This window comes from Protopterus annectens, chromosome 2.part1, assembly GCF_019279795.1.
Source record: "Protopterus annectens isolate FY-2018-M chromosome 2.part1, PAN1.0, whole genome shotgun sequence".
NCBI lineage: Eukaryota > Metazoa > Chordata > Ceratodontiformes > Protopteridae > Protopterus > Protopterus annectens.
This window is the reverse complement of record NC_056729.1, coordinates 1525429481-1525442324: the sequence shown is the minus strand read 5'-3', so window position 1 is coordinate 1525442324 and position 12844 is coordinate 1525429481. Positions and strand designations below refer to the sequence as shown.

Genomic DNA, 12844 nt, shown 5'->3' with positions numbered 1-12844 from the left:
TGAAATACTGCAGTTACAGCCTCTGACTGAATGCCTCAATTTTTACATAGAAAAATTGAAAGCCATGAACAGGTTGCTGTAATCCAAATGTAAGCCCTGGAGTCACAGTGGAAGCCAAATATATACAAACACAAATTGTCCCTAATTCCCGATTGGGACCCTTGTCTCTCCAAAGTTTTGCCTCTGTCCCTGCCTGATTTGAGAGCTAGAACTACAAGTCCACATTATACTTAACGTGCAGTATGACAGCATAACATCACATATGTCTGATTCACTAATATCTTTTGCACTCTATTATTTTACAGAAACTTGCCTTTTGTGATTTGTTATAACCTTGATGACAGCACTGCTAGTCAAAGTAATTCAGAAATAAAACAGAAATCTCTCTCTGCAGCCCAAAAATTGCATGCTCACGATGCTGTGCACCCTTTGAATGTTCATAGATAGATTACAATCTTTTAATCAAAATAGATGTCTTCACCACAGTGACAATCATATAGCAGGTTTGTCTTGTGAACGCTAACATAGTGATTCAAGCTTACATTTAGAGTTGCCCCCCACTAAACAGACATCCTATAATGATACAAAACCCAGAAGGCCAGCTTCAGTAAAGTTATTTCCAAACAGCCTTCCTTCCACTGCCTGTAGGACGGAGGTAGGAACTTTTTCCTTCTCCATTTCACACTTCACAGTAGTAGTTAAATACCATGAACTACTGTAGTTGAATACAGCCCTTTTTTATATAATGTCCAACATCTTTATTGGCAAGTGTAACAGTGAGACAAAGGACTGGCAAGGACAGGACACGAAAGCCAACACAAAAGAAGGAAACCATAGACAAAGGGAAGGAAGCTCTTTGGCATACAGTTGTGTATCTAAACTATACTTATTAAATAAGACATTTTAAAATATGTGTTATGATACGAATATTTTTCCATGTTCTATCAAAGCACATCTGAAATCACTCCTCCTCATTGTTCTAAAATACAAACTTTAAAAAAACAGACAGTAAATTAAAACAAGAAAAGAGGGATATGTGGAAGGTGCCTAAAAGAATACTATTATATGGACAATCCCTGTGGTACAAGACTAAAAGATGCAATGTAATATTGCACTCATTTGAAAAGCCCTGGCTGACTCTTATCTTTAAATACCTCAGAAGTTGCTCACTCCAGAAAGTGAACGGATAATGCAGGAGGTGGAGGACAAGGTGCCAGTCACGGAGATAGTCCAGAGGAAGCCATCTCGATCAATGAAAAGCAGCCACAGCCAATTATCTCGGCATTCTTGGTACAAGTCCTTGAGGCTAGTCCTGGAAAACATGATGCCATGCAAAATGCTGTGCTGTCCTGTTCAAATGTAATGCGAATGAAAAGAAAATGATGCAAGGCACGTAGCTGAGCAAAAGCCATCACAGAAGAAAATAACTGCCAAGTACTAGTAGCAAGCAACCACAACATCACGTCACCCACCACGACTGTTTGAATTTGAAACTCTCACCCCAGTCGCCAAGTCCAACAGACAGTCAGGCACTGCCTTATTCCTTATGAATCTGATGACATCATGCAAGCCCTTTGCAGGACATGCTGGCGATGCATGGTGATGTCAGCCAAAGTTGTAAAAAATAAATAAATAAATAAATAAATAAATAAATAAATAAAAAAGAAATAGAAAAAATAGTGAATTAAAGGATCCACCCAGGAATTTGTGGCATCCCATTATTTTGCCCTGAAAACTGGTAAAGTTGAGAGGTGTGACTTTGATCCATTCACTCCAGTGCACCTCTTTTGAGTGTGTACCATTAACTCCCAGTGGGTGTGGCCCGAGCCTTTAAAAATATGACGTTATCACCTTACAGTTCAATCAAATATTCAAATCTCTAGAACCATAAATGTTACTAAAAAACTCTAAATGTCAAACTATTCAGGATGAATTAATCTTTACATTAGTGGCATTCATTCAGTTCAATGCTTTAAACTGGATTATATAAGCCATAATAAAGGCAGTGAATATTAATTTTGTAATGTTGTATAAACAGCTTATGATCTCTCACTGATCATTCAAGCAAGCCACATACTGCCAGTGGGATTTTTTTTCATACAGATGTAAACTTTCACATGAGGTGATGCAGTTTTGTCTGTGGTACCTGAATGTTGAGATATTTAGAGAAATATGAAAATGATTACAATACAAATAAACAGTACACAAACAATATTCAATATTTCTTTAGCTGCATTAGAAGGAGGTCAAATATCACTACAATTGTGTTTGCAATCAGATATGTTTTAACATGAAATCTTTTGCTATCTTGTATATAGCATTGTTTTGGAATTATTAATGCAAATATGAACAAGCAATATCTGACACCTAGAGGCGTCTGTAGGAGGTAACTGCATGTGTAGAAGGCCTATGTCAAAGGACTTGTTGAGTGTCCTGGAGGTGAAGGCCAGAGAATTTTTCATGCCCACAGTTGGTTTCTGAGAGGGTTTCTGTAGCTAGAATAGAACTCAGTATAATTAACTTGATCTCCACATGTATGGGAAGGACAGGCATTTTTTTGATTGTGTATGTGGGCAGTACATATCCATCAAGGTCTGTATAATGTCCCAGCCAACTCTAAAGTGATCAGGGATGTCATCTCACTGACAGAAATGTTTCTGTGGGTACCTGTTGTCACCTCTTGCACAGCAGTGAGAACTGACTAAAACTGACTGTGTGTTGCTGCAGGACAATTGCTGGTACTCCAAGCCTTTTATTTAAGGGTTTGTACTTTATATGCACTGTCACTTTAAGGGTTCTATTAATTAATTAGCAATTTGATGTGTTGTACCATATAATGGTGGTCTTGACCATAGTATTTTATTCTGAATTCTTGTCCTGGGAGGATAAAAGCGCTTAATAAATTATTGTAGTTATACTTCTGTGTTTTACCCTTTGTTTTTAGCTAAATATTCATTTGTTTCTCAGGATTTTGGATTTATATTTTTTTATTTTTTGCCTTCTAGCTCTTTTCAGCTCCAAAATGTTCGGCTTGATCTTCTTTTCTATATCTAGGTTCATATTGGTGCACAGTTTTCTTCACATGCTGCTATAAATCTTGACATTATTCATCTGGCATCCATCTGCATATTGTGAGGACCTAATTTGCATTTGCATTTCATTTTATGGTCATCTGCATATATCTTCTGCTATGCATTTGGGCTGACTACATTGGAGTATTACATGGGACTATGAACCACTGCCAAGCTGCAGCAGCCTGCACACGCCCAATTATGAGGCAGATCAGTTATTTATGAATCCCACTCCTATTACAAGCACATACACACACACACACACACACACACACACACACACACACACACACACACACACACACACACACACACACGCACACACACACACACAATTGGAAAAGATTATTCATTGAGAAAAGGTGACTGTTCTAGCCCTCTCAAACATTTACATGCATTCACACGGACTAAACCCGAGAACATTTAAGTCCAGGAAAAAAATAATTAAAGGAAACAGATGTCATGACTAATAAACATAAAACGACATTTTTGTTTATGTACTCACATTTAAGTCAAACTTTTCTTGTACTTCTGCAAGAGTCATTTTGTTGTACAGCAATGTGACATCATGTCTCTCTTCTGATGGAGTTGTTGCCTGGAGAGATGACAGTTATTTTAATAAGTTTCTGTTTTTCTTTCTAAACATTTTTATATTTTGTTTTTTTTTTTTTGACTAGAGCTTTGCAAATTTTAAATGCTGTCCTTCAAAAACACAGCAAATTCACTTTAAAAGTTGCACTTAACAAATGTCATCAGACTTTCCGATCATAATGTTTTTTCAATTATTTTTATTAAAACTTGAATACAAGACCTGTGCAAAAGAGCTAAACATCAGAATAATCCTTAAACATATAAACACATAAGTGAAGTAATAAATAAATATACTTTTAACTTTATTTACCTTGTATGAATAGTAAGGAGAGATAAGAAGTACTAAACAAACACCAATAATAGTATTCATAATCAAGTAGTTCACACAAATGCAAGAGTAATTGGCAAACAACAGCCCTATGCCCAAATGCAAACTAGGTAAGCACGAAGGATCAGTGTTGACTAAAGACAAAGGTTAGCCTGCACAGAAATGTTCCCAGCAGATCCACATATTCCAATCACCCTGCACCCACCCATGGCCTTTTATTCAAGACTCATAGAAGAGTGCAACTGTGAGAAACAAGCTTTTCATCAAAAAGGGAAGAAAAAAGCTGCACTGTAGTGGTTTGTCTGTGCAAGAACTTTTTTCCCTAAAAAATCTACACGACCTTAGAAATCCAGGTTTGAGGCTCATATATTCTGTGCCAAGCAGAAACAAACAAATCTTGAGCTGCAGTACACATTTAACCAGATAACAAGGCATTTCCCCACTACTTAGTAGTAAGTCCATCCAAACATTATCTTAAACAAACCAAATTCATCAGCTCTGTCCCCAGTCATTCCTTATGAAACCACAGACAAGCACTTCCCCACACCTTCTGTAGCCAGCCTCATTGAGAATGGTATCTCATGCTGTCTGACAGTCATGCATTACTCAAACAGCATAATACAGTGTGAGAGCTGTAAAAATAATCTCACACACAGTAAACTCAGACACCAAAAGCATCACCAGTATACCACACACTACACCTCACCAAGGCCATCACAGCATATGCATCGTATGCTGAGGTTCTAAAGAATAACTTGCCTAAATTGCAAAGACCTCCAAAATGCAACATAGGCACAAAGCACACTCAACAAGTTAAGACTACATCCTCACATTGCACAAGGAGTCCCAAAGTTACAGATGCTCAGCTCATAAGGCATGCATTGACTCAACCAAACATTCTAGTTACAGGTGACTCCATTACAAGACATACAGATGTACCTCTTACCAGTCTGAGCAAGGAAAGAGTGGTAGCTGCTTGACTGGTGCCAGGATCAGTCAAATCACACAAACACTCAAGTCCTTGGACAACAAGTATCAGTATGACTCAGTCATAGTACATTCTGGTGTTAATAACTTGAGGTATACCTCCCTGGATTATATATGAAGAAAGACATGATGGAGCTCTCAGACTATGTGTCCAGGGCAGGTAAGAGCAAGTCTATATTATAAGCTCAAAGGCTGAAAACATCGGTCGACACCATATGGTCGATGTCCTCAACCATCGAACTGATAATAACCCACCCAAAAAGACAAAAGTATCCTAACGGGTTTAGGTAGGGGGGCAAGCCCCCCTGCACCCCTACACCCCCGCTACTTAAATATGCCAACTCCGAGACCGCATTACATTGCAGTATAGGTTATAGGTTCATAGGTTCATAGGTAGATACTAGGCTATCTGCCATAGGGCATTTATAAGCCTAGCCAGAGTGTATTTGGCTTCCGCCTCCCTATTAGATTAGCCTACTGTGCCTCTGTAAAGTAGGTCACAGAAGGTACCCTTTTAAGATTAGTTTACTGTGCCTCTGTCTAGCAGGAACACAGAAGAGATCCCAGGGGTGAATTTGCGATTTCCCATCCACGCATCCAGATTTCGCTTGAAGAGGGTCAGCGAGGGGCTATGTCTAACATGAATTGGGATTCTATTCCAGAGTGAGGGGAGTCTCTGGGAAATGAATCTGTCCCTCCAGCATGTCCTATTTATTTTTGTGCTGAGGTTTAGGTCCCTGGAACGTGTAGCTCTAAGGGACTTGGATTTTTTGAGGTGGAGCATGTCCATTAATTCTGGGTTTGACATGGCTTTGTACGTCAGGCATAGATTGCCTCTGACTAGGCGGTAAGCAACTGAGTAGAGCTGGAGTTTCTTTAGTCGAGCTGCATAGGACTGCATGTAGCCCATGATCCTCTTGGTGAGGTACTTTTGGGGTCTCTCCAGTTGCTGCAGGTGTCGGGTAAGGTACATCCCAAAAGGGGCATTGTATTCAATTATGGGCCTGATGAGTGATGAGTAGAGGGGCACAATGACCTCTCTTGATCTAGATGCGAACCCTTTCGTGATAAGGTGGGCTATATAGAAGGTCTTTCTAACCACTTTGGCAACGTGATTATCAAAGGAGAGATTACTATCTACGTTGGTCCCCAAATCTCTAATTACTTCTTCCATAATGGATTACCACCTATGTGGTAATTTGTGGGCACCTTGTTTTTCCCAAAGGGGATGACTATGCACTTTTTAGCATTTAGCTTGAGGCCATGGTTCTGGCACCAAGCATCCGTCTCTGTGAGACCCTTTTGGAGGATGCTTGTGTCAGCTGGAGATTTGATTATGGCCCCCAGTTTGCAGTCATCTGCGAACATTGTCAGCCATAATCCCCCTGTGTTAGCCTGAACCTCAGAGAAGTATATACCGAACAAGAGACGTCCCAGAACTGAGCCCTGTGGGACGCCACTTGTAACTGGTTTGGATTCAGACATGGCACCTGCAATTCTGACCATGTGGGTTCTATCTCTGAGCCAGTTTGCAACCCATCTTGTGATATAGGGGTTGATATTTAAGCTGGTAAGCTTATTTATGATGCCCGAGTGGGGTATTGTGTCGAAGGCTTTTGCGAGGTCCAGGTAGGCTGTGTGGACTACCTTGCCCTCATCTATGGCTTTGGTAACTGTTTCAAAGAAATCAACTAGGTTTAAGAGGCAAGATCTGCCCTAAACAAAGCCGAATTGGGTAGGGTCCAGTGTCTGGAGGTTCCCAATGTCTTTGTTTATGAGTTCCATGATAATACGCTCCATAGCTTTACAGAACAGACTAGTCAGGCTTATGGGGCGATAGTTTCCAGGGTCCGTTGTGGCACCACCTTTGTGGAGTGGGACCACTGTAGCTGTACGCCATTCTTTGGGTACATATCCTGTAGTAAGGCTAAGTTTGAACAGTGACTTAATGTGAGGGTTCAGTTCTTCTTGGAGCTCGTGTAAGACACAGCCTGGGACACCGTCCGGTCCCATAGATGCTGTTTTTTGCTTTGGAGAGGGCAGCTTTCACCTGTACATCTGTGATGTCAGGGAGGTTACATTCAGTTGGGAGAGGCATTTGCTCCTTTGGGGGGGAAGGGGGGAGAAGTTTGCACTGAATCTGTCTGCCAGGATGTTGGCTATGTCTGTAGGTTCGGTATATTTTGTACCATTATGCAACAATTCAGAGCATATCTGGGAGTTTCCGCCCATGTTCCTGACATAACTAAAGAAGGCATTGTGATTATCTTTAGTGTCTAGGGCAATTTTTCTTTCAAAACTGGCCTTTGATGATTTTATGAGGGATCAAAGTTTCTTGCTAATACTGATCAGAGATGCCTTCCCTTTTTGGGATTTTGCTCTGTCATGTAGTAGCTTCCTCCTTCTGTTGTATAGCTTATTTATGGCCGGAGTCCACCAGACCGGTCTCCTGTTTTTGGAGGAGTGAGTCTTGGTTTTATTTGGGATAGCACGATCCATGCATTCCTGCAGGTGCTCATAGAATGCATTTGTAAAGGATTCTATGGATTGGGCTGTATTATCCTCTGGCCCAGGGGCTTTGAAGGATTCCACCTCAGTCTTGAGAAGTGCAAAGTTGGCTTTTGAGAAATTCTTTACAGTGATTTCCTTGGCTGGAGGTGGGGAAGGGATATGGATGTCCAGGGAAATTTGTTTATGGTCTGATCTTACCAATGAGGGGTTTACCTCTGGTGTGGAACATAGAGTCCCCATGTTGGTGATGACCAGGTCCAATATGTTGTTCCCTCTTGTGGGAGTGGTGACCAGTTGTTCCATTGCGTTAGAGTTTATAAATTCAAGGAACCGTTGGGCGAGGGTGTTTGGGCTTGAGTAGTTTTCCCAGTCAATGTTTGGGTAGTTGAAGTCACCCAATAACATAGTGTTTGGAGAGACCTTCATATTCTTCAGTGTTCTCAGGAATGCCAAGTGGGGTTCCTGTAATAGGGAGGGTGTTCTGTAGCAGGTTACAAACTGAAAGGCAGTTTTGCCCGCTGTTAGTTGCACATGGATGGTTTCTGATGCTTCGTGCAGTGCCACTAACCTGGAGGTGTAGGTATCTTTGATGAATATAGATACTCCCCCTCCTTTTGTGCTTCAGTCCGAGTTTTGGGGCCAAAACGCATGGTATGAGTTATAACCTGGTAGTGCTGGGGTGCTCTCAAGAGCCTTGAACCAGGTTTCTGTTACTGCACAGACATTGATTTTCTCCATACTGAGGAGAGCCTCGAGGGCGTGCATTTTGAGGTATAGACTTCTGGCATTGAGTAGCATTACCTTTAGTTTTTTTATCCTTGAGTTGTCTATGGAGGTGGGTTTGTCCTTTGAGCCTTGCCTAAAAAAGGCACTATGGGGGTGGCAAGAGCCTTGGCCAGTATACGAAAGCCTAAGGGTGACAGGTGCAAGCCATCCCTAGGGAAGCAACGTGGCTTGTCGAGCATGTCATCCCAGGCTGACAGACACTGGATCCCCTTTGACAGACACTGGATCCCCTTACGGAGATTTCCATTTACACATTTGATATTCTCAGCATTCACTATTCTCATGTCGACAAAATCGGATTCGACATTGTCGGATTTCTAGAATATAATATAGACCCGGTAAGAGCCTTGTATTGAACAGCATATTACCTTCTCCTAGGATGCTGCTGCAATATGAATAAAAATACTTCACTTCAATAATTGGCTTAGTTTTTATTGTCATTTGAAGGGGGTCCAATATTTGTTAGCCTGGGAAGGTATGATCAACGACCATGCTGCTTCACCAGGATGCCCTGGATCTATCCTGTTTAGGGTTTTGATTATAGACAAAGACATTGTCCACCCCCATAGTGCCTTTTTAGGCAATGCCAATCAAATAAACCTACCAACATAATAAAACATGCAAAGGAAAATATGAAGATGTTACTGATCAATGCTCAGAGCTTAAACATGAAACTCTACTCCCTACAAGCTCTTCTCCCCCTGGAGGACATTGACATCTGCTTAGTGACTGACACATGGTTTAAAATGGCAGGAAGCACTCTAGCTGTGCAGGGCTGTAATGTCTTCCACACTTCAGACAAGCTGTTGGGCAGAGGCGGGAAACAAAGGTGGGGGGGTGTCTCAGTATTAATCCAGAAAAGACTCACATCAAGGCTGGCAAAGCAACATCATGCACTGGAGCTTCTAATTGTCCAAGTAACAACTATAAAGATCCTGTACCATCTATTAGCTAGTTAGAGAACTCCCTCTGTAACCCAGGAAAGCAACAATGTCTATCTACAGAAACTGGAATGACTCATTTAAATCCAATACCAATTTCCTAGGTGATCTAAACTACCCAAATACGGACAGGGAGATATACACCAACACTAATGCAGATTCACATAAATTTCAGGATTTTGTCATTACAAATGGCTTGGAACAATTACTCAGAGTGGACACTAGAGGGAATAACATCTTTCACCTTGTCCTTACTAATAAGATAAATATCTTGCACCATCCCTTTCATATCTCCATCACTTGCTATGTCTGATCACAAAGCATTCTCTTTCAAAATAAAACTGAAAGCAGAGATCCCTTTCACCCAAGGCACCTTTATAGGTTTCTCCAAGACAAACTACCCACTCCTATGTGATACATTGACAAGTTTCAAATCTCCACCAGACCAACTTAACTCAGCTGAATATGTGTTAACATACATCACCACACTATACCAACATGTAAACAGCTGCATTGATGCAGTTGTCCCTCACAGAAACAAGTGCAGGGCAAAACCCAGAAGCAAACATTGGTTCATAGCTGTTTACTAGGCTAACGACCACAAGGGCCTTTTTAAACCTAGCCATGCATCCCAAATCTCTGACAAGTTCTGATACCCTTGATAAGTATAACCAGGGGTTTGGGAGATTAACCATTTAGAGGTTACCTGTGTCCATTAGTGACATATGTGCCAAACCAGGGATGAAATTCCAGTTTCCCATCCAATTGTCCAAGTTGCACTTGAATTGGGTTCTTCACATGGATGGGGAGCCTGTTCCATAGAAACTGTAGTGTCTGGCATATATACCTCTCTCTCCAGCAGGAACAATTTATATCACAGTCAAGGTTTAAGTCTTTATAATGGGTAATTCTGGTGCTGTTTGTATTGTGGATATGCAGGAGGTCCATCAGAGTGGGGTCTGACAATGCCCTATATGCCAGGCATAGATCTCCCCTCAAAAGCCTGTAGGAGATGGAATACAGGGATAGGGCCTTGAGACGCTCTGCATAGGACATTTTACTTAAGCCCTGTATTCTTTTAGTGAGGAACCTCTGTAGATGTTCCAATTGTTGGATATGCCTGATGAGATACATACTAAAGGGAGCATTGTACTCAATGATAGGTCTGATGAATGCCGAATACACTGGAACAATAACATCCTTTGACTTAGATGCCATACCTTTGTTTAGAAGTTGTGCAATATAGAATGATTTCCTCACCACTGTAGACACATGAAGGCTAGATTACTATCTATGTGTGTCCCTAAGTCCCTGACTACTGGGCCAACTCTAAGGGGTGTGTTGTCAATATGATAGTTACCAGGGATGGATGACTTCCCAAAGGATACTGTTATGCATTTCTTGGCATTTAGTTTTAGTCCATGGCTCTGACACCAGTTGTTTGCCTGTGTCAGCCCCTCCTGGAAACATTTGTGTCAGTGTTAGTTTCAATGACAGCTTCTGATTTGTAATTATCTGCAAATTTAGTCAGCCAGAGACCACTGATATTGGCCTTGACTTCTGAGAAGTAAATGCCAAAAAGGAGTGGTCCAAGGACTGATGCCTGAAGAACTCCACTTGTGACTGGCCTCTTTGTAAGAGGTGGACTTCCCAATTCTAACTTCCTGGGTCCTTTCTGTGAGCCAGTTGGTTATCCACCGGGTGACATACGGGTTTGTACCTAACCTCTTGAGTTTGTCAACAATGCCCGAGTGGGGTATTGTGTCAAATGCCTTGGCCAGGTCAAGGTAGGCAGTGTAAACAATTTTTCCCTCATCCATTGCTTTGGTGACCTTCTCAAAGAAGTCCACCAGGTTGAGTAGGCATGATCTGCCATTGCTGAAACCAAACTGGGTTGGATACAGTGTCCGGAGGTTTACTATATCTCTGTTGATCATCTCCATGATAATTCTTTCCAAGGCTTTACATATAAGACTAATGAGTCTTATGGGTCTGTAGTTTCCAGAGTTTGTAGAGATACATCTCTGATGGATCTTTGATACAAACAACATACAAAAAAAAAGAGCGTGGGTAAGCTGAAAAAGAAAAAGGTACTGTTTTGGCAGTACATGTTCCAATTTCAATATAGGGGTGGGGAGTGCTCCCCTGCACCTGGGCCTAAATCTGCCCCTGCATCATTAGTCAAAAGGCATCAGAAATACTCAGTTCAGGGATCTAAACCTCTTCTGCAGCATCAACTAAATGGTTTGGAGGGACAGGTATGTCTTGCAGAGGATGGCACAGTGTTGCAGTGGTCTGGGTTGGCACCTTACAACAAGAGGTTTTCTGGTTTGATTCTCAGGGGTGCCTTCTGTGAGAAGTCTGCATGTCCTCCCTGCATTTGTGTGGGTTTCCTTTGGGTGCTCTGGTTTCCTCCCACATTACAAAGATATGTGTCTGGAGCATTTCTCCCTGGGCCTGTGCTGAAAATTGGCTTTTTCCAAGTTGGACATCCTGGTAAACAAATGTTTAATAAATAAAATAAATAAATACCACTGCTTTGGAGCAGACACTCTGGATTTGTTGCTCTTAGGCATAGCACAATTTTGTATTGTCTCCTCCTAACCACGACTGAAGTGTGATTCATAGACACTAGCTGCACTTAGGCACACTGGTTTTAAGTAGTCTGGGAAGATCATAGGCAAATGAACAAATAATGAGATGTAAATGAGCACAATTTGGAAAATTTGCAACAATCTTGTGCTAATTAGGTGCTCTTTCTGCATAACTGTGTTTGTATTGTATACTTATAGCATTGCAGCGGGATGACTTTTCATTGAAATTGGTCACTGTGATTATACAACTGTAGGAAAAGGGTGTGGGGGCTGCAAAATTGTATTAAATCTACATTTTCTAGTTTCAGTGAAACTCCCATTTCTCCATACAGACGTGTAATTTTCAAATGTTCAGATACAGCATTTAGGACCTTAGGCCACTGAAGAACACTGATTCTGCAATATATGGCATATAAACCTTATGATCCCCTCAAATACCCGGGTTCCCTTTAAAACTGCCAAAAGTATTCAAATTACATAAGCTTATGGGGAGATTGTTCCAAAGTCTTGTAATTTTAACAGGAACAAGCTGCTCTCTGATTCTGAGATTTCCCTTTTCCCCCACAAATGTCATATTCTTAAGTTTGTACATTTTAGTGCATCCGTTAAGCTTGATGCTGTACATATTATATAATATGGTGTCATGAAAGAACTTATAACAACTTTCCATGTACATACCTATAACACAGACTATAAAAATTTAACAACTTACACGAAAGGCCCATAATCCATAAATCTATATTTCTCTATTCTTTTTTGTAAATTTTCCTTTGGAATCCTTCAAGCTTTTCCAATGCCTCTGATTATAAATATAAAAAGTGTTATTGTACCCTTATATAAGTTTTAAATAAAAAGTCAGTACGTGCTCATCCCTAGTAGATAATCTCCTTAACAGGTACTCCATATACTTGGTTGCCTTTATAGAAATTTGATCTGCATGTGCATTAACGGACAACTTTGATATAATAAGTATACCCAAGTTTTATATTTCTGTACCTCATTTAATAGGGAAGACACCAAATATACAGGAAGTCT

The 12844-nt window shown here is 40.9% G+C and overlaps 1 protein-coding gene across 3 annotated transcripts in view; it reads right to left on the bottom strand.

Moving 5' to 3' along the window:
- MMEL1 (membrane metalloendopeptidase like 1) overlaps positions 1-12844 on the bottom strand; it is a 1737390-nt gene that overhangs the window by 566967 nt on the left and 1157579 nt on the right. For all 3 annotated transcript variants that reach the window (XM_044062979.1, XM_044062980.1, XM_044062978.1), the window contains exon 10: positions 3577-3666. In XM_044062979.1, coding sequence (XP_043918914.1) covers positions 3577-3666 — 90 coding nt within the window. The remainder of the gene's footprint in view (positions 1-3576; positions 3667-12844) is intronic.